The 21,462-nt window shown below is 54.6% G+C and overlaps 5 protein-coding genes across 5 annotated transcripts; 3 read left to right on the plus strand and 2 right to left on the minus strand.

Moving 5' to 3' along the window:
* Positions 1 to 1,085: 1,085 nt before the first annotated feature.
* On the plus strand, positions 1,086 to 2,739 carry POSPLADRAFT_1155702 (hypothetical protein; the record flags this gene model as incomplete). The annotated part of the gene is made up of 3 exons (XM_024486973.1): positions 1,086 to 1,270; positions 1,331 to 2,336; positions 2,389 to 2,739. The coding sequence occupies 3 exons, from the start codon at positions 1,086 to 1,088 to the stop codon at positions 2,737 to 2,739; spliced, it is 1,542 nt and encodes a 513-aa protein (XP_024334437.1).
* Positions 2,740 to 5,402: 2,663 nt separating this feature from the next.
* POSPLADRAFT_1049874 (hypothetical protein) lies at positions 5,403 to 7,326 on the minus strand (the record flags this gene model as incomplete). The annotated part of the gene is made up of 7 exons (XM_024479862.1): positions 5,403 to 5,645; positions 5,861 to 6,267; positions 6,328 to 6,329; positions 6,596 to 6,686; positions 6,842 to 7,070; positions 7,128 to 7,211; positions 7,264 to 7,326. The coding sequence occupies 7 exons, from the start codon at positions 7,324 to 7,326 to the stop codon at positions 5,403 to 5,405; spliced, it is 1,119 nt and encodes a 372-aa protein (XP_024334438.1).
* A 3,694-nt stretch (positions 7,327 to 11,020) lies between these two features.
* POSPLADRAFT_1041584 (hypothetical protein) lies at positions 11,021 to 11,745 on the plus strand. Its single transcript, XM_024477936.1, has 2 exons — positions 11,021 to 11,053; positions 11,113 to 11,745. The coding sequence occupies exon 2, from the start codon at positions 11,272 to 11,274 to the stop codon at positions 11,494 to 11,496; it is 225 nt and encodes a 74-aa protein (XP_024334439.1). The 5' UTR covers positions 11,021 to 11,053; positions 11,113 to 11,271; the 3' UTR covers positions 11,497 to 11,745.
* A 1,373-nt stretch (positions 11,746 to 13,118) lies between these two features.
* POSPLADRAFT_1155775 (hypothetical protein) lies at positions 13,119 to 17,504 on the plus strand (the record flags this gene model as incomplete). The annotated part of the gene is made up of 16 exons (XM_024486983.1): positions 13,119 to 13,349; positions 13,598 to 13,852; positions 13,911 to 14,075; positions 14,166 to 14,196; positions 14,277 to 14,476; positions 14,531 to 14,797; positions 14,933 to 15,015; positions 15,148 to 15,190; positions 15,858 to 15,941; positions 16,067 to 16,093; positions 16,160 to 16,195; positions 16,267 to 16,289; positions 16,622 to 16,839; positions 16,949 to 17,081; positions 17,105 to 17,210; positions 17,232 to 17,504. 16 exons carry the CDS (start codon positions 13,119 to 13,121, stop codon positions 17,502 to 17,504), a joined length of 2,175 nt encoding a protein of 724 aa, XP_024334440.1.
* Positions 17,505 to 18,066: 562 nt separating this feature from the next.
* Positions 18,067 to 19,275, minus strand: POSPLADRAFT_1156041 (hypothetical protein; the record flags this gene model as incomplete). The annotated part of the gene is made up of 4 exons (XM_024487020.1): positions 18,067 to 18,108; positions 18,203 to 18,246; positions 18,291 to 18,531; positions 18,583 to 19,275. The coding sequence occupies 4 exons, from the start codon at positions 19,273 to 19,275 to the stop codon at positions 18,067 to 18,069; spliced, it is 1,020 nt and encodes a 339-aa protein (XP_024334441.1).
* Positions 19,276 to 21,462: the final 2,187 nt, after the last annotated feature.

The raw sequence follows: 21,462 nt of genomic DNA on the forward strand, positions 1-21,462 counted from the left end.
ACAGATCGCAGACAACATCAATTGCCTCGAACGGTCCGAACGCGGTCACTTTCGAATGAAAGTAGTCAGACTACGTCTATTTGGCATGTATGAGTGCGTACCCACTATATGCTGCCCATCCACTTTCCTGACACTAGTCTCTTCTCCCTTTGGTACTCAATCTCAGCCGAGATCGTCGTAAGTAGTTTCATTTGATTTTATCATCCACGTACTCGATTGATACCTCGGCTGTTAGTCGTAGGCCTCGCGCAACTTGTGTGAAAGCGGTGTGCCTCACGGACCTTGTTCACTATGGACCTCTAGCAGAACGTGCATGCTGTGTACCTGGAAACCAAGCCCACAGATGGACTTTGTATCCGATATGTATAAAGGATCCGGGAGGTTCTAAGCACACCGAGCATCGCGCATAGAAACACAATAGTCGTCCAGACGTCCAGACAAAGCGAGGTAAAGGTCTTCTGCAACGACCGAACAACTATATCCATCGTCGTTCACAAGTGGTTACGTTCCTGAACCCAGCGACTTCTGGATTTGCATGCTAGCCACAACTTGTCGTCCCTGGACGGATGAAATTATGGAGTCGTTGCTTCGTTCCAAAGGCCAGAGCTTAGTTTGTGATGATCTTAGCTCTAGGAGCCACCGGCTGGTCAGTTTCGAGATGTGTATGCAAACCATTGATTACAAAAGAAATTAAAGCACGAGGTTCTAGACGACACAGGCCCGAGCGACAGTAAGGTGCCAACATATCCACATTACGTCTTGCCTTCGCGCCGCCTGACCATCGGGTTCAGCTTGTCCACCTATCAACCCCACCGAACACGCCCTCCTGTGCGATGAGCTAGTCTCCGGGTAGATGGTCTATCCGGTACAGATATCATTGCCGTGCCTGACGTGAGTGGAACGCTACTGTGACGCTTGCACGAATACCCGTTGACAGCGAACGATGAAAGGAGCTAAGTTGGGGCCCAGGCGCACTAGTGGCTCGGCTGCAAGCGGCGCTTTGGCAGACCTGTGTAGAGCATGGCAACGGGCGAGGCCAAAGCGGTGTCGCCACGGGGGGTGACTCTTTGTTCGCGTGGGCAACTATGTGGCACGGTGGTGGCGCAAAGCGACTCGGATATGAAAACCGCCCATTTGTGCCGAGCCACTCGTGGATGGGCCAATCGATATATAAGCACGCTGCAGTGACTGTCCTTCAGCTCACCAACCGAACCCACCGCTCTGTTTTGACGAGTACTACTGTGCGCCCTTTCGTCTCTGTTCAAGAAAGGTACGCTCATGTCTCTGGAGCACCACTCCTTTTTGCGCTGACCTTCCTGTTCTCATATAGTCTCCCTTGTCCAAATATCAACAACAAGATGTCGTTGACGACTGGCTCCCCCCGCTACTTCTACAAGACAGAGAGTGGGGTAGCATTGCCGCTCGAAACGCCCCAAGATTTCGCATTGTTCCTCCAGGACATTCCACAGAACGGCGGGCCGTACTTGCGCGTTCTCCGTCTGTCTGATCTGGTCTGCGAAATGTTGACACGCCAGGACCATCATCAGTGGTTGGTATACTTCGCCAAGGTTCTGTCTGGCGCCTCCAATCTACAAGAGCTTAGGCTGGGTCATAGTCAAAACCTGCTTCTAGCGCCGTCATCCCTTTCCACTTCCATCAGAAACTGTCGGTCCCTCAAAGTTCTCGAACTACACGCGGGAGGGCCCCTGACGATCGCGATGTTGCCCAAAATGACAGGCCAACTTGTCCATGTTGTCCATCAGGTTGATTCAATGGACGACCATTATGATTATTCACAGTTCTTCCGTTGCGCTGCCATGCAGAATCTCAAGATCCTTGCCCTCGACTGTTTCGAGCACTCCGACCATCCCTTCCGTATCGGGGGCTGGCGGTGTCATTCGCTGGAATCCCTCACACTCAGATACAGTTATGCGCCTGTGGACTACCTTGTCAAAGCAAATCCTCACCTCCGCGATCTGACTCTCACAGAAGTTCAATCCTGCGACGCGTTTTCGGGGAATTGGCCCTTTTTGCACCGTCTTTCCATCGATGCAATCGGCCTGGATCAGTTTGCAATCGCATCCGGCGTGTTTCACCTGGATTTAATGCGATGCGATGCAGCTGAGCAAGATGACGACATCAGGGAAACCGACCTGATTCCACAAGCCGTGAAGAACACCGGGCCCACCGAGCTCTCACTCTCGACGAGTTTTAAAGTCCGGCAGCAATTATGGAGAAAACTAGTGGCCAGCATGTCAAGCGTCCGGTCTCTGGAGATATGCTTCGAGGCTGTTATGGCCTCCGAATCGGAATGTCAGGACATGAAGACATGGATGGTGAGTAGGGATCTCATATTCTTCGTTTTACACACCGCTGACACCACCGCAGAATGAGGTCCTGCCTCTCCTTCTGGGCTCCCAAGTCGAGACGCTGACGATCAAAGTACACACTTGGGCCCGTAATACATGGGTCTATACCCCGGACGGACCTCTACGTATTTCTCCTGAGGTCGGCGACGAGGTTTTTACACCATTCCGCAACTTGTGCATGGTGCTGGGTCCGCAACTTGGCAACATCATCTCCGAATTTGGGCATCTCGGAAAGCTCCAAACTCTCTCTGTGGAGGTTCACGAAGGTGATCAATTGGGCGTGAGCACGAGCAAAGCCGCGTTCGTGCAAAAATGGCAGGTCTCCAGGTCGGAATACAACCAATGCCAACTTTGGGCCGTATCTCCGTGAGCCTAGCACCACGTTCATTTAGTCCAGGGCACATGTACCGCTGTTTCCCCAAGGTTCAAGAAAAAACTCATATCAGACATAGCTACATTTGTACACGTACGGAGGCGTCTAATATTACATTGATTTGCATGGAATGAGCTTGCGGTTCTGTGCGGTGCATTCGATCATAAGGTCTGAACGGAGCCACCATCATAAGCAACTGATCTCGCTCGGTGCTTTGCAGCTACAATCCACTCACATCTGCCGCACAAGGCGTCCCACGTACGCGCTCCAGCATCTCAGCAGCTGAAAAGATGACCGATCTGCGTTCGTCGCCATCTCCCGTGACATGCCACCATGCGTGGGTCCGATCCGCTACACCATAGGAAAGGAAATAAATCGAGTGAAAAGCCTGAGCTGCACCTGCAGGCAACGTCTCGGCAATGATGGCGTCGAATTTGTCCACATCGACATCCGCCTGCATACTATCTGCCTGAATAAAATCTGCCTGCATGTTATCCACAGGCCTTGGAGCCTTGTGCCATACGTGGAACTTCAGACACGCAATATTGAAGCTTGCCCCAAGTATCGGCATGACCTCCTTCTGCAATGTCGACTATGAGTGCATGTAGTCTCCCAGACGCGAAAGCTCGTACCATCCAAAATGCAAGTAGTCTACCGGTACGTTCAGTATCAATGTGAAGCATCTAACGTTCCTTGTTTCTCTCGTGAGGTTTCTCCAGAACTCCAGGGGAGCCCGCTCCTCCAGTTCAACCGTAAGCATGACGGGAGACGTGTCGTGTATACTTCGGACGATGGCATCGAGTGTCAATTATAAGGCCATTGCCTTGCTCTCGGCGTCGGTTGTGTCATCCAGATCGAGGTGGTACACTGCACACTTGATTGGACACGTAATGACGTCGGCTACTTTGGCCTTCACCAGGTCCAACGACTGCCAGCAGACGTAGCTCACTGGTTTATTAAAGATGTCGTAGACTTCGCGGAGGAGGAGTTGTCGGACGTTGGGGAAGAGGCAGACGAATTGATGCAGAGGGTGATGAGCCAACAGTATCTCCAGACGGCGTACCAGTGGTAAAGGCGCCCACGAATCTACGAAAATCGGGGCATCCTCTACTCCAGTCTCGAGGTTCAGACCTGCTTGGAAGCCCTCGAATAGAAGCGACGTCACGTTGGCCAACGCTGCACTGGTGACGGTAGGACCCCAGTCGACTTGGCGCCCTATTCAAAATCACGACGACAAGTGAATTCAATGTGCGTTGGTCGACATTGCAATCTAGGAAAGAGGCTAACATAGGAAGGACCGATACCGTGTACTTTCAGTGAGATGAGTTCACAGAACCCGGTGATGACCTTTCCAAGGGGCCAATGCGCACGGAGATAGTCCTCGAAGTCATCAATGCAGAGATGCTTCAGACATGATGCCCCCCCTCAAGACAATCGTAAGGAGCTCGATAGCTTGCGAACGTAGGGTGTAAACATGACTTTACCGGAAGCCATCGACTGCATGATCATACTCAAAGGTAAAGCTTCATAGTAGCTTGGGCTTGGCGGGATCGTCGAGCGTGTAGGAACAGAACTGACAAATCTGTGCCCCATTCTGGATACGAACATCCTCATGAGCCCTGCGGTAAGCGATAGCGCGAAGGTGCCTGCATGTGTGTAGAAGTCGGTGCGCTTCCTTGGACGAAAGGAGAGCAATGATTAGGAGAAGGGTGTCAGTGTTCAGTGAGCGCAACAGCGGCATGATTCGCGGAATAACACTCAACAAACTTCAGCTTGTGCAAGGGAGCTGTCCTGGCTAGGCCTGTTCACTTGGGTTAGCGTGCACGGAGTCAAATAGCCACATAGCGTGTATACGCACCTGAAGGGTTATGAGCAAGAGATAGACGCGGAAGCCCTTCGACCTTCTCAAGCTTTGATTATCGATGACGCGGAGCGCCTGGCACCTGAAAAGAGCGACCGGCAGGGTGAGTGTTTTCATTACCTTCTTTTCGTCCGAACACTGCATTTTGGCCAATCAGAAGGTGCCATCGTCCCACGTTCGAAAAATGTTCGGAGTATTCCTACCGGAGAGTGTCTGGGCCCCGTCCACTGGCACGGCTTTCTCAAGTCGCCATTGAATATCCTCATGTGCAGAGAAAATTGGGGAGGGAGCAGGCAGACGACTGTCCTGTCAATACCAATGGTACTCTTCGACAAGTCGGCAGCTGGACGGCCGCTCACTATCGTCACCCCACCTTCGAAGAACATTGCGGAGCTTCTGCAGGGTTGTCTCTGGAGTCTGGAACCTGTGCCTCTCACTTGTCACGACAGACCAATTGAAGCAGGTGGCAGCCTCTTCCAAGAATAATAGCTATAGATGGACGAACAATACATGATGTGAACGGGCTTGCGCCGTTACGCTAGAGGCTATGTGGGTCGTGCAACGTCAGTACACGTGCAAAAGGCAACACATTCGTGTTCGACGTCAAGGTTTTCGACTACCGTGGCTTAGCGCCCGGCGCGTGCAATATGCGGCGCGGTTTCAGGCGACTCGCGAGCCACCGTGTTTCCCAAGACACTGGGATCACTGCAAGATGCACTTGGTTTCGACGTCCCACGCTACCACCTCTCTCAGCCATCCTATCGCCCTCCTGTGTCGGGGTCTCGAGCTAAACGTTCTTCTATCGAGGGATAAGGATGCTTCTCTGGCGGTCTCTGACAAGCCACCGCTGCAGCCTGAGAGGCCGATGCCCGTATATGGACAGTCTATCCAGACGTCCGTATGGCGCGACACGTCTCCATGCGTTCCTGGAGAGGGGGACACTGATAGACAGACGCCACATCGAATGATCCCATTCCTCCAGCTTAGTCCTGTTGTCGCTGAAAGATGCTAGGGCAGACCGCTCAATCGGCCCTGACACTGGCTTCGCAGGTCATGCAGTGCCAGGCGACAAATACACACTAGAGGTGGGGATGGGAGCAAACTAGGTCGCCACAATGTTTTCGCGCCGTCGCATTACTTGGTATCACGTTACTAAATTATAACAATGCCGTCGTTGTCCTGACTGACCAGTAGCGGTAACGGAATAGCCACAGTCGTTATCCGACCGCTGCGAGCGGTGCATTAGCGAACACTTACTGATTTCTCGGCATCGTTCACGTTGAAGCAGGAGACTCCGCTTTTACCGCGCCCCAACATATTTTGCGACAAATATGATGATCGAGCCGTCATTAGGCACCGCGGCTGAGCTAGGCTTGCTCCCGTTTCTGCGGATTGTTGCGTTAAAACTTTAGTGGATACCATCGCAAGGCGCAGGAGCAAATCCAGGTTGGTAGAGGTGATACCATTCACCGTGCGTGGTATTTGGTCATCGAGGACCGCAACCAATCCAGTCATACTGTCATGAGGGCTGGTACCTAACGCTTCCATATCAGGAACAGAACTCGTTTGATAAAGCGCGGGGATAGCTAGCTGGAGCAATGAAGGCAGGTTGAGCTCCCTGCCATACTTAGGTAGACGTAGACTCGACAACAACATCGAGATAACTGTGAGAGCGCGTATCAGATTTTCGTAAAAGTCCATATCCATGGTCAGGATGCACTTACCGCTAGCGCCGGTCACAAACCGATCGTAATTCTATTAGATTGCGCCAACGATGTCAGAAGGACCATGCTCGGAGATGTTCTCCAGATTGAGTAGGCTGACGAGTCGCGTGAAGACAGCCGACTCGGACAACGGTATAGCGGCGAACAACTTGTTCAGGATGGCGACAATGTGGTGCCGATGATTTTCTGGACGTGGGACCGACTCTTGAAGGATTCTTGAAAGCCGGCCAGTTGTTATATCATCACCTCATGATCGTGTAAGACCTACACGTCCTGTATGACAGCCTGCTGGCCCTCAATGGCCACTGGTCTGTCCTCAACAACGGTTCTCGAGGACCGACGGTCAGGGTGCATGAACACTATGCATGGCCGGTTTTATGAGTCTGGGGATAGGGAAGCTTCTCATCCAAATGGTGGCCATCCAACTGGCGCGACGCGTCTCTGCGGTCTGGCGTTCTTGTGGATTTAGGGGGCGACGAGGCTGGTGGTACTGATTGCTCCGCCAAACAATCACGGACCTCCAGCCGATTCCCGTTGTCGCCGAGAGACGCTAGGGCACGCCGCGCAAACAGCGCTGATGACAGCGATCCACACTGTAGCGCCCGCCCATGCGAGATTTGGCGCAGATCATGCAGCGCCAGGCGGCAAACGACAGATCCCTGCTGGGGGACAAAGTGGGCGGCCGCAGTCTTTAGGTTCGGTTCGGAGAGGGTGCGCCCGTCGCAAGCGCATGTCCTGGACTCCTGTTTCGCCCTACCCTGAGCAGCCGTAGTGCGTCCCACTGTCCGAATGGAACACACCAGATGACAGGTCTCAAATATCCGTCTCGCTCGCTTATACCATTCAATTGCGCCTGTCCCGTTGTTGTTCCGAATAGGCAGACGCTGTAGCGCCTCGAGCGGTGCGTATGCGTAATGGGCATTAATGAACACTTACTGCTCGGTACCGGCCTCGGGCCTTCTTTGGCTTTACGACGTAGGCGCGACGTGCCCGACACATCCGTAGCGTTCGGGATTTGCGCTGCCCTGCCCTCCTGGCGGCTATGCGTGCACTCGTGACCGCGTTTGGTGCCTCGGGCTTATGGGTGAACGGATGAGGCTGCTGTCAGCGATGCTCGCATGGCTGAGGAGGTGCTTGTAAGCGTAGGCGGCCGGATATATTAGAGTCGGGACATGGACAAGCTCGAGCGCAACAGACGGGCGATGAATCACGGAAATACTTGCCTGTAAAGGAAGGCGTCGCGACGGGTGGCGCGGTGGCGGGAAGACAGACGAGACGGGCGCTTTGTTTCGCTGGTCGCCGTGATGCCAAGGATCCCGAAATAGCGTGCTTGTTCCCCTTGCGAGAGGCCTGGCTGGACCTCCTCTCCGTTGTGCCGGGACAGCTCTGGGAACGCTCGCACGGGCAAATGTATGGAGAGCATGGTGGCGTTCCGGGGTCTTGCGAGTCCGGTAGCATTGGGAGGTCCAGCATCCTGTCGACGAATTGCGCGCGCTGGCTGGAACTTGGAAAATACATCTCCGGGAAAACAACGGCCGGGCGGGGGAGGTTCCGTGAGAATGGTTACAGCTATTGCTATGTTAGATCTGATCGGGTCCTGCTCGTCCGATTCGAAGACATAGAGGAGAATGGTTTTCTTTCACGAGTACAAGATGAGCTGGGAGGCCAATGTACACACGAGGTGGCTATTGCTTATAGTGAATGCGGCGGGACCCCGGGGTAAGTAGGCGCGCTGGTCGGGTGAAGCCAGACGATCGTGATGGGGACGCATGGCACGGCTACAACGCGCTCAGGTGCTCCTGGTCAGCGGTTCTCGACGCTCTCGCTTGACGGCTTGACACATATGCACCGGTCCAGGATATATAAATTGCGGCGGGATGCGTGGGCTGACCCTCTTCTCCTCTCCTTTGCGCCGGAACCCCCATTCAGACATCGTGACGGCGCGACAGACGTACTCACAGCGCATCGGGGATTTTGTGTCGATCGGTGCGCGGGTAAGAAGCGAACTTCATCAGCTGCCAGTGTCTGGGCGGAGGATCGTGCGGAGAGTACGCACGCGCGTGGGCTCGTCTGTCGGACAGGCAGCGCGAGCACGGAGAGCTGGGATATATTACGACAGCGCAGCCAAGGTCATATACCCTCGTTACCTGAGAAGCCTGCCTTCAGAGTCCGATCTCATATCGCGCTCCACACTGTCTCTACTCTGCACACGCGTTCGCCCTCGTCTTGTCTTCTCGCCGCTCTGCTGCCTGGCTGATACCTGCCGACGCCGACGCCGACACCGATATGGCGATAGAACTGCAGAAAGAAAGCACGCAGCCCGACGGGCCGGGAACCGCCCACGCTGCGCGGAAGAGGGTGAATAATGAGGCTGAGAACGAGAGGGCGCCAGGGTCGGGGGATAGGAGTGCGGATGGTGGCGTTGTGGGCGTCGGCGAGCGCGGATACACACTCCCGATCGCGATCGAGCCCAGCGCGCCAGTCCCAGTCGATGCCGCCTGCGACGATGGACCCCGCTCAGCGACACAGGGGCACGATCCGTGAGTGTTCCATGCATTTGTTTTTATTGACCGCGGCCTGTCGTCCCACCCCTTCTCTTCAAATACCTCCCGAGCCTCGCGTCTGCGTGGGACCATCACGCCCCGAGGCTGCCCTGTCTCCCCAGCTATTCCTGCGCCTGTCTTGGCCCTGATACTCTATCACAACATCTGCACAATTCGTTATAGACGTTCTCAGTCCCCCATTCCGACAAATCTCCCTCCATGCTGGGCCATGTTAGGTAGCACGCCCCGCCGTTTCCCTCCTCTCCCTCCATCCTCTTCAATCCCCTTTCGCTATGATGTCGTACGGACACTCGCTGACGACCGCGCCTCGTTCTAGACACCGCCCGAGCGCGTCGCTCCCAACTCACCCGCTAATCACCACCCCAAGCGCCGGCGCTCATGCCCGACATAGGTCCAAAGATGACGACCTTCCCCCTCTGCCAACAGATGCCCCTGCGCCCGTCACGTCTTCCCAACCGACACCTGCACCCGGCCTCTTCAAGCGTATCACCACCAAGCTCCGCCCGCATGCCCCCACTCCCATGCCCCAGCCGACGCTCACCATCTCGCACCCCACCCCGCTGCCCCCCACCCCCGCCCATCGTACCCGCAGCCGCAGTCGCAGCCGTCCACGGCACACGCCGAGCCCCGATGCTCCCGACGCGCCGCAGCCGCATGTAGCTCCCAAGCGCAAGCCCACGCTGCGCATCCCCGTCCCCCGCGCGCCCCCGCCCCCGCTCCCGAACGGGTTCACCTCGCCCGAGCAGCGGCACGCTGCCCTCGTCGCGCGCGGGCTGCGCTCGCCCTCCGCGACGCATCTCCGCGACGCGCACGGGTTCATGATGCCGCTCAGCGAGCAGGAGAAGGAGCTGGACCGCCGCTTCGCCGTCGTCGTCGACGACGCAAAGTGCAAGACGCCCGACGCCGACTCGGAGGCGCGGCGCATCAAGGAGGCGTGGATGGCGAAGAACCGCGCAGAGGCGGATCGAGATCCGCTTGTGGGCGCGAGTGAGAGCCGATCCCAATCTCTTGTGCAGACGCCGGCGGCAGCGGTATCGAGTGCGAACCCAGATGTGGGGCGCGGGGCAGAGGCTGAGACCCCGGGGACGAAGGCTGGGACACAGGCGAAGCCGTCGGGCACTGGGACGCGAGGGAAAGCGGACGGCGTCGATAAGCTTATCATCGGCGAAGGCGGAAGAAGAGAGAAGCCGCTCCCTCCCACCACCGATGAGCGGGCTGACCCGGCCGCCGCTCACGCCCGCCGTCCGCGTCCACAGACAGGCTCATCGCGCGAAGAGTCCGCGGGTGCTGGCCAGCGTCGCTCGAGCGACGTCGGCGAGCGCGTCTCGCGCTGGCTGCAGTCCTCCATGAGCCTCGCGCGCCGCTCGATGTCCTCTGAGCGCCCGCGCAGCAGCGGCGAGCACACCACCAGCAACCACAGCCACGCCCACCACCACAAGCGCCGGAGCAGCGACGCGGGGCCAAATCCGCTTTGGGGAGCCGCTGCTGCCGAGGACGTCGCACCGCTCCTCATGCACGGCCCCGGGCGCACGTCGCCCCCGTCCGCCTACGCCATCAAGGGCCGCCAGAAGCCCGCGCCGATCGTCGTCACCTCCGCGTCGCGCCCCGGCTCCGCCCGCGCGTCGAGCGAGATGCCGGCGGGCGACGGCCTCAAGCCCGCGTCCGCGTCCGCACCCGTGCCTGCGCGCGGCCGCGGCGCGAACCCCAACACGACGCCGGAGAGCGGCTCGCGCGCGAGCCGGCTGCCCGCGCTCTCGCCGACGCGCACGAACGGCTCGTCGACGCCGTCCGAGTCCGCGCTGCCCGCGACGCCGACGACGTTCTCGCACGGGGCGGGGCGCCGCTCGGCGCACGGGCATGGCGCGCAGAGCGGCGCGGCGGGCGTGCCCCCGCGCGTGCTCGAGGACGGCGATGGCGACGGCGCGCGGGCGCTCGCGGAGAGCCCGGTGGGCGACTCGGAGGAGGAGGACGGCGTGCAGCGGGAGTATGTGAACGTCGAGTTTGGGATGAAGATGGCGGGGGAGGCGCAGAAGATGCGGGAGCTGCTCGCTGCTGCTGCTGTGACGCCGAGGCCGCGCCCGCGGGGCGGCAGCAAGACCGACTCCGAGCACAGGAAGTCGCTCAATTTGGGGTTGCCGACGCGGAATACTGGCAGTCTTGATGTGAGTTCATCGTACGGCGCTGCCCGTGGCTAGAAAGCTGACTATATGCGCACGCTCAGGCCCCGCCTCCATTCAGGAACCCACGGGCCTCGAACTCCATGCAGAACCTACGGCGAAGCCTTGCGGGCACATTGTCTTCGCTCTCCATCCGCTCACAGCGACCGAAGTCTTCTGTGGAGCCATCGCCGCTATCCCCCTCATCGACGTCGCCGCCTCCCATGCCTGCCCCGCCCTCGTCCTTCCCGTCTGCCCTCCGCCGGAACACCTCGCAGGATCCGAGTGTGAACTCGTCACAGCGCAAGTCGACTGTGGGTGTCGGCCTGCGTCCGCGCCAGGCGCTCAGCCCGACTATGCACGATCGCGGGAGCATCCTCGTGGAAGCGGGACGCATCCAGGACGAGGAGAGCCGGCGGCTGAGTGAAATGGCCTTCCTTGACTACTAAGTGAACTCTTATCCTCCGCGACCTCCTTACTTGGAGGCCGACATCGTTATATTGGGCCTTCGGTGCCGCGGGCCGCTCTCATTCATATCTGTCTGTACATCTGTATCAGTAGACTGTCCTCATTTTCATTGGACACCGATACCGTCATTACTCATTTGCACTTCGCATTTCCGTATCCCAGTTGCTTGCTTTTGCTCTCAGGATCCGTGTTGCATACTATGTACATCCTCGTCCCTGACATCTCTCGTACCTGTAATAGACTGGCAGAGGTGCCATAATATCTGGATCTCAGTTTTCTGAGATTTACCTTCTCGCCACGTTCAAGAAGGATTAGTGTATGAACCTTGGCTCTTATCTACTGAGGTAGATTGTCTACAGCGACAACCATGTTGCTCATGTCTCCGACATTGCTGCGTCGCGATGTACAGGTATAATCAGCAGGCTGCGTGCTCGCACGTAGTCACACAAAAAATAGAAGACCATGCAGGTCTTTGTCGCTGTGCATACTGCACGATTTGATGGCGCGTGCTCTCAGATCATGTGTGGGCGCGCGCTTCATAGTAAGTACTTCATCCACCCCGGGTGAGCAAAGTCTTGTACGGTACATGATTCGTACATTCCAGTGCTATCTGTCTTCAACATGGCATCCCACATCGTGATTCGCTACGTGTCATCGAAATAGCAGCGACACTCAGGCTTTGAACAGCTATCCGCACTCAGACAATGCCTCCCATCATGGTAAGTGTTCGACTTTCATCTCCGTCTGGAACTTCCCCGGATACCCTTCACAGCATTTTGATTCCGTATTGCCTACTCAACGCACACGGAACTGTGTGTTAGCTCGTGCGTGACGCTGTGCTCATTCAAGCCTTTAACAATATCGACTTCTTCAGTTAGGAAAGCTAGCTTGTAGAGGACAGAACGGAGTGGCCGAATGAAGTCCACTTGTACTGAAAGAGGTTGTGGTCAGCGGGTAATGTGAAGGGCACACCGTCGATGTGGGCGGGCACCGGGGTAGGTGATGGGGTCGTGGAAATAGATCTAACATTAACGGGTTGATCCTAGGTCCGGGGACTCCACAGAGGTCGCCCGAATGTGCGATATACATTTTATATTTAGTGGGTGTGGTATCTTGTGCAACGGCGTAGCATGTGCGTTGCTCACTGGCTCGAAGAGATACACGAGGTGACTTATATGCAGAGCCCTTTGAATCTTGCCGGGACTGGGTCATATACTCGTGCGTCTGTATATAGCTGGAAAATGCATCCCAAATGGGTTTTGATTTGATTTCTGACTGATTTGGCTGCTCAGAAGTTGATGGCCTAGGCCAGGAAGAACAGCAAGAAGCTGAACTTCGACATGGTTCGGACCCTGCACGCGTGTTAGGTGTGCTCGCTCTTTCACAAGCTATCGTATCTGGGTTCCATTTAACAGACATCCTGCAGGTGGGTTATAAAGTTGCGTGTCGCTGAACTCCGTTAATACATACTCCGAGCCAGCGCTGAGCTTTCGCTACCGACAATCTGCTCATAGCAACTGTATATCCTCCCTTCCGCCAGTATTAAGTCTACACGATGAGCTTTGAGCGGCTTCAAGCGTTAGTGAAGCAAGTGAACACCATCATGCGCCCACCGAACCAGCTAGGTGGGGTATCCGCTCTGCCCGGCGGTCCCGATCAGCGCCCGGGCTCTACGCAAGCTATCCTAGAAACGATGGCACAAGCCCTGATTGTGATTCCTCCTGGCCCGCTGCAAGACGCTGTATCAGAAGTCAGAAAACTAACCAGGAACTTTCATTGGCTGCAATGCGACGAGCAGGTAGAGGGGTTTCTGAAGTTGTGTACGGATGTGGGGGTAAGCAGTGGATACGATCGTCCTCGTATCCTCGAAAATGACGCTACTTAGCTGTTTTCGCCGCGCGCACACACGAGGGACATCGTCGAGGCTATTTTACCGGTTATTTGCAAATGGGAAGAAGAACACAGGCAGAACGGCATGAACAGGAGCATCATCGTTGAAGGGCTTATTGACGCTGCTGAGGCGAGTTGATACGCCACTTAGCATCTACTGAATTAATCCCGATTGATCCCATTCTTCACAAGTGTGCGTTCACGAGACTGGATCGCTCTCCCGGCAAGCGCCTCCAGATTGATGACATCATCATGTTTCTGGGAACCAACCCACAATTCTTCGCTTATACTCGGATAGAACTCCCTGAACAATTAGTGGTCGACGAAAATCCTCTGTATTACGGTGGATTCGCAGACGTCTTCCTTGCTCGTGACGGCACAAAGAAGCTGGCTTTGAAGAAGCTGCGTATCTCAGAGAGCGAGAGACACGATAAGCGTATAATTCGGGTATGTCACCGCCGTACAATGTACCCATCTCGTTGATCGCAAATAATTGCATGCACAGGACTTCTCACGCGAGATTCTGTGCTGGAAATTCCTGCACCATCCAAACATTAATAAGCTCGTGGGGGCCTCCTTAGACTCGTTCTCTATGTTGTCTCCATGGATGGAGAATGGGAATGTGCCAAGCTACATTCACGACACTCCTGATGTGGATTGGATCGGTCTGGTACGTACCGGCATTTGCAGCAGTATGCGGACGTATGGCTCACGGCTAGCAGCTGGTAGACGTTGCTTCGGGATTGAAGTACATGCATAGCTATGGTTTGGTACACGGCGACCTCAAATGTGTACGTTTTGCATCACAAACCACGGCAAAGGATTGACGCACTGACCAATAGCCACGAACAGTCTAACATTCTGATCACAGACGATAAACGCGCATGCCTCACTGACTTCGGTCTCTCGCGGCTAATGGTGCTCGTCGATGCAAGCGCTATGGGGCTCTCAGGGATGGGTACATGCTACATGATGGCACCAGAGCTATTCGACCCTGAGAGTTATGCACGCAAGCATGCCTGGCCAACCAAGCAGACTGATGTGTACGCTCTGGCAATGGTCATGTTCGAGGTAAGTTGATCCTTATGTGACAACATTAAATGCTCCTGTATCGCGATCGTGCAGGTTATGGCTGGCTATGTCCCGTGGGGGAAAGAGAGCGAACATCGGATCATTTACAAGGTCATTTCTGGTCATCGACCACAGCGAACAGACCCGAAGCCGTATCGCCGACACTCCGATGTCATATGGAAGCTGATGGAGCGATGTTGGGACCAAGATTGGCGAAAACGCCCGACGACCACAGAGATCTTGCGGCAGTTGAAGAATGTTCACGATGTCTCGCGTCGTGCTTGCACTCAGTCTCTGCTATCAGCCGCAGAAGAGCTACCTGTATGTCTGGACACAGTGGGATCTAAGCAAAAGCTGATATCGGGTTTAGGTTCTACCCATCGATTAGTAGCCCTTCCTTCCTGGGCTTGAAGATTAGGCATTTGTCCTGCTCGTTGTCAGAAACTCGTGTTGCAGGCTTGGAAGTGGGGTCATCGTCGAGGGTGTCTGGAGCGTATGTCTCAGCGGGCATCACTTTCAGTCATCGTGAATAATGGATAGTATGTTGAGAGAGTTGGTGGAGTCGGTGGTGAAAGCGACTCACCCTTTGTGTCCCACAAACATCGCTTGTGCCAACCTGAAACAATACTTGGCTGTTAAGAGGAGAGTTGTGCCGACTGACCTCTGGTCAGTGCCAGGTTCTGTGAAGCAAAGATGCGAAGACCACCAGATACAGTAAAAAAGAAACAAGCCGCGGCCGTGAAGTTATGACACGGTTGTAGTTATAGCAAAGACAAAGCGATAGACCTCCCTTGCAAAAATTGCAGGTAGGCGGCATGGAGCATAGCGACGCTCGGCACTTGGGGATGTGCCCTGTCTCAATATTCGCCCGTTTGTCAAGGTCTACACGTCACTCTCGGCTTCTGGGATCAACAACTGACAGCGACGAACTCTGTGCCAGTGCCCCATGACATCGTGCCAGCTTCCTCAATCTGACCATTCATCATGAAGCTAGACTGCTGCACCACAGCCAACTCCTGCCGTTAGCTTCTCCCCCACATTCCACCAGAATATAATCTGCGAGGGGAAGTCTATTATTGTTGGCCATCCTGTACATAGCAGACAAAGTCGAGACTGAACATCGATGTGATACACCTCTTTTTCATTCTGCCCTGAGCTAACAAATGTATATGAGGAAGGCGGGAGGAGATAAACAGTGACCAGTCGCTCGAGTCTTACTGGCGGCTGCGGCCACTGGTGCTAGATGCGCAGCCTCATCGATGATCGAAGTAGTCTCCTGAGAGGATAGATAATTCCAACCTACGCCGAGCTTGAAGGTCGAAGGACTTCAGCATACATCTGCATTCATCTCTTGCTCAGAACTACTCTGTAGCAACAACAGGGATGGTACGAGCGTGTCGTCGTCGGGCTAAACAGCACAAGACGACGGCCTCAGTTCACGCTCGTGCAAGGGAGCAAGACTGATGTATTCTCATACCTAAACAGCACAAGACGACGGCTACGGAAGTCCTTGTAAGCTACGGTATGCGTATCGGAAACAGACAACGAACTCACCCTCAGTTCACGCTCGTGCAAGGGAGCAAGACTGAGGGTGTCAGCGCGAACGGCGCAGTATATGTGAGTCCTCGAATCAGGTACAAGTAAATGTGCTACTGATAGGCTATAGTAATCGGCGCTCGCTAGCGCATGCTAGGAACGGCGGAACAGGGCGACGGAAAGGTACGTACGGGACAAGTAAATAACATACGGGTATAGGAACGCGGCCGGGCCGGACGCTGCACCGATTGCAGTGCTCCAACATACTCACAGGTGCGTATACAAGCTATATGGCTATTTGACTCTCTGCACACTAACCCGAATGAACAGGCCTAGCCGGGACATCCCCCTTGGCACAAGCCGAGATTGGTCAAGTGTTGATCCGCGAACTATACCGCTTTTGCGCACCTTGAACCCTGACACCCCTCCTCCTGATCATTGCTCTCCTTCCGTCCAAGGAAGCGCACCAACTTTCACGCACATGCAGGCACCTTCGCGCTATCGCGTACCGCAGGGCCCATGAGGACGTTCTATCCAGAACGAGCGCCAGATGAGCGGATTCTGTGCCTACACGCTCAACAACCGCGTCAGGCTCAATCTACTGGGAAGATTCACCTTAGAGTATGATCCTACAACCAATGGCTTCTGGAAAAGTGGTCATAACCCCAGATGGCCGTACGGTATCGAGCTCCTCGGGTTGCTCTTGATGGAGGCGCCATCTCTGAAGCATCTCTGCCTTGAGAACTTCGAGGAATTGCTCTGGATGCATGAGCCGCTCGGACAGGTCGTCACCAGGTTTCGTGAACTCACCTCACTGACATTACGCGGTAAAGGACCTTCTTATGGTGGCCTTTTCCCTCTCCTACAATGTCGACCAACGCACATTGGATTGATTTTTCACCCCGACTTTCGAGACATATCAGGACATATACACAGTCGGCTGGGGTCCTATACTCACCAGTGCTGCGTTAGCCAACGTGACATCGCTTCTGATAGAGGGCTTCCAAGCAGAGGATCTGCAACTCGAGACTGAGGTTGAAGTGGAGGATGCCCCCATTCTGATGGATTCGTGGGCGCCTTTACATACCACAGGTACATACGCCGTCTGGAGATATGGTTGGCTCATCTGCCTCTATGTCAATTCGTCCGCTTCTTCCCCAACGTTCGGCAGTTCCTCCGCGACATTTTCAATAAGCCAGTAAGCTATGTTTGCTGGTAGTCGCTGGACCTGGCGAAGGCAAAAGTAGCCGACATCGTTACGTGTCCAATCAAGTGTCCAATGTACCACCTCGATCTGGATGCCACAACCGACGCCGAGAGCAAGGCAATGCCTTTGGGAAGGAAACTGGCTACAATCGTACAAAGTATACATGACACGTCTCCCGTCGTGCTTACGGTTGAATTGAAGAGCGGGCTCCCCTGGAGTTGTTCCGTTCAGACCTTATTATCGACTGCATCGCGCAGAACCGCAAGCTCATTCCCTGCAGATTGATGTAATAATAGATGACCAGATATGTCTGATATGGGTCCCTTCCTGTCCCTTGTCCCTTGGGGAGACAGCGGTACATGTTCAGGACTGGATGACTGCAGCTTCCATGGTGCAAGCTGTATATGACCACCGTAAAGTCTCGATCATTTCCTTGCGAGGCCATGTGTATGAGCTGAGTGTGATGTCGTTGACCACATACTATGATTGACCTGGGCTGAGGTGTGGCATACTCAATTCACGAGGACCATGAGACGAATGAGTAAGCAAGTACAGCCATCGCTGCACTTTGGACCTTTCTTTTGAACATCGCATATTCGTGCATCTGAATTGTAACCTCATATTCAGGTTTCTCAGACCCTGCTGGCGACTGGATCGCGCTGAGTCGTGTTTCGTGTAGCACTTTCAAATCCACGACTTCTACATACTTGCATTCACGCGGCTATCTCCGACATGATGCCTTTACTGGGAGTACGAAGACGCACAATTTACTCCTTGTGAGAGATTCCGTGCTCTGGCATTCATTCGAGAACAATGCGTACATGGATTCACACTGAAACTACACCGATCATTGATCTAGATAACCACCTCTACATTTCGTGAGGCATAGCTTTGGAACCATGAGAACAACTCTCAGTTTGACAGAGAGTCGAGTTGTAGACAACTCACCTTTGACGTCGCGCTACCCTTGCTGAGATACTGACCGCAGGTTGCGTCGGCCGTCTGGGAACCACACAACCTGCCACCTCTGCACGAACGCAGACGTGATTAAACCGTCATTTAGACACTCACCTTCAGACACCTGCACGGAGATCCACTGGAGGCGGCTGTGACGGAGTGGGCAAATGATCGTGGCAAGATGCGCATCCAGACTGCGGCAGTAGTTGCGGAATCCTGTGAAAACGTTGCCGTCGACATGCGGGGGCGCGTTGATGGTAGGTGTAGAGGGCTCCAAAATACGGGCCCAAGTTTCTACTTTGATTTCAAGCGTATCTACCTGGGACCATTTGAGTAGGCGAGGCAGGATGAAATTCTGCCGTGGCGTCAGGAGTACGTAAAACGAAGAATGTAAATTCCTGCTCACCATCCAATGCTCCATACCCTGATAGTCGTTGGCCAGAACAGCCTCGAAGCATAACTCTAAAGTTCGGACGCTTGACATGCTGTCCAGCAGTGTGTTCCAGAAGTGCCGGTCTGGTTCTCTCATAGAGAACGTTGCAGAGAAGGTGAGCTTGACGGGCTGCGTGTTCTGTATAACTTGTGATATGGGCTTCGTTTTTTTGTACCCTTGAGAGTGTTCAGCGACCGCACTCCGCATGATAACCAGATGGGTCACACGAGATGTGATAGCGAACTTTTGCAGGCACATTACATCGATGTCAAGACGTTGCAAAGAGAGCCAACCCCCCGAAAACGCGGGGTAACACGTAACTTCTTCTAGAGTCACATTTTCGAGGAGAGGAAATGCGGCGACGAGAGAGGCCACTGACACTGTGCTGTGGCTGATCGACAGTTTTTTCAGCGAAGTAAAACACCGGTTGGGGACGAAAGTATCGTCGTGGCACTCCAAGGAGTCCAGAACGAGGGTTTCGAGAGCCTGGGTGGCAGTGCATTGGAAGAACCGTCCATAATCATATCCACCCCTCAAAGAATACTTTCGATCAGTACTGTGGACGATTGTGGTAAGCTGGCTGAGCATCTCGGGGAACATCGCGATCGTCACGTTGCCTCCCTCGTAGAGTTTTAGAGTTTTGAGGTTTCGACACTGCGTGATCATAGTGAAGATGGATGACTCCTCCTGAAGTAGTTTGTTGCTATTACCCAGAGCCGAAGCTCTTGCAGATTGTTGGCGAGAGACAACCTAGAGCTCCACAACCCCAACCATGGCTGATTGTCTCTGCATGCCAAGTTGTCGCAGAGTCGATCAGACAGATGGAGTACACGCAAGCGCCCCGGGTCGATGTGTAGCATGGTGTCGCAGAACGATATCAAATCTTGGAGCGTGTCGAGCGTGAAATCCAGCCTACTACCTATCACGTAGGAGTAGCGGGGAAAACTGCTCGTCAGCGACATATTGTTCTTGACAAAGGTGACTATATGAGAAGAGGAAGGTCAGCGCGACCATGAGTGTCAGAGCACCTAAAGGAGTGCTACGCCAAAGGCACGAGCATACCTTGTTGGGAACAGAGACAAAAGCAGACGAAAGGGCGCACAGGAGTACTCGTCGAAACAGAGCGGTGGGTTGGGTTGGTGAGCTGGAGGACAGTCACTGCAGCGTGCTTATATATCGATTGGCCCATCCACGAGTGGCTCGGCACAAATGGGCGGTTTTCATATCCGAGTCGCTTTGCGCCACCACCGTGCCACATAGTTGCCCACGCGAACAAAGAGTCACCCCCCGTGGCGACACCGCTTTGGCCTCGCCCGTTGCCATGCTCTACACAGGTCTGCCAAAGCGCCGCTTGCAGCCGAGCCACTAGTGCGCCTGGGCCTTAAATTAGCTCCTTTCATCGTTCGCTCGTCAACGGGTATTCGTGCAAGCGTCACAGTGGCGTTCCACTCACGTCAGGCACGGCAATGATATCTGTACCGGATAGACCATCTTCCCGGAGACTAGCTCATCGCACAGGAGGGCGTGTTCGATGGGGTTGATAGGTGGACAAGTTGAACCCGATGGTCAGGCGGCGCGAAGGCAAGACGTAATGTGGATATGTTGGCACCTTACTGTCGCTCGGGACCGTGTCGTCTAGACCCTCGTGCTTTGATTCCTTTTGTAATCAATTATTTTCATACATATCTCGAAACCGACCAGCCGGTGGCTCCTAGAGCTAGGATCATCACAAAGTTAGCTCTGGCCTTTGGAACAAAGCAACGACCCCATAATTTCATCGCAGGCCAAACTTGCACAAACATAAACGTCGGGGGACGACAAGTTGTGGCTAGCAGTGACCGACAAGGCAAATCCAGAAGTCGCTGGGATTAGTAGCGTAACCACTTGTGAACGACGATGGATATAGTTGTTCGGTCGTTGCAGAAGACCTTTACCTCGCTTTGTCTGGACCTGGACGACTATTGTGTTTCTATGCGCGATGCTCGGTGTGCTTAGAACCTCCCGGATCCTTTATACATATCGGATACAAAGTCCATCTGTGGGCTTGGTTTCCAGGTACACAGCATGCACGTTCTGCTAGAGGTCCATAGTGAACAAGGTCCGTGAGGCACACCGCTTTCACACAAGTTGCGCGAGGCCTACGACTAACAGCCGAGGTATCAATCGAGTACGTGGATGATAAAATCAAATGAAACTACTTACGACGATCTCGGCTGAGATTGAGTACCAAAGGGAGAAGAGACTAGTGTCAGGAAAGTGGATGGGCAGCATATAGTGGGTACGCACTCATACATGCCAAATAGACGTAGTCTGACTACTTTCATTCGAAAGTGACCGCGTTCGGACCGTTCGAGGCAATTGATGTTGTCTGCGATCTGTAGGACGGGATGATGTAGCTGGTCGCCCATTCAATGTCTGTCAGCTCCGACGCCGAGATGATGATTTTTAGGTTGCCTATGCAGAATGAAATGCCAGGTAGCGGACTGACGGTGGTGTTGGAGGGGAGCGTGAGGTGCTTTTAATAGCACATAAGAAGGGAACTGATGCACAAGCGTAGCTCTGGGTGATTGCCACAAGTGGGTCACTAATCGCGTCAGTCTGCATGCTGCACGGTGCGACTGGGACACGTCGTGCGAGGAACTTATAAAAAGCCCAATGGCCGCATGTAAGCGACATGTATCCGTGTAGTCGTTGAGAAGGGCAGTGATGACGTTGTCGCCGACGCAAGGCCTGATGCTTGTTCACGGCTCACAAGAAGGTACGATCTCTTCGTCACCTTCGCGCGCGCTAGCGTAGCGCAAGAGGCTGACATAGACATGACATCGAGCCCTCGGAGCGCAGACCACGCCACCA

Source organism: Postia placenta (assembly GCF_002117355.1).
Source record: "Postia placenta MAD-698-R-SB12 unplaced genomic scaffold POSPLAscaffold_17, whole genome shotgun sequence".
Lineage (NCBI taxonomy): Eukaryota > Fungi > Basidiomycota > Agaricomycetes > Polyporales > Adustoporiaceae > Rhodonia > Rhodonia placenta.

Bases quoted from the DNA above. Each gene is read 5' to 3' on its own strand.
- POSPLADRAFT_1041584 (XM_024477936.1), top strand. From the start codon at position 11,272: ATGCCTGCCCCGCCCTCGTCCTTCCCGTCTGCCCTCCGCCGGAACACC.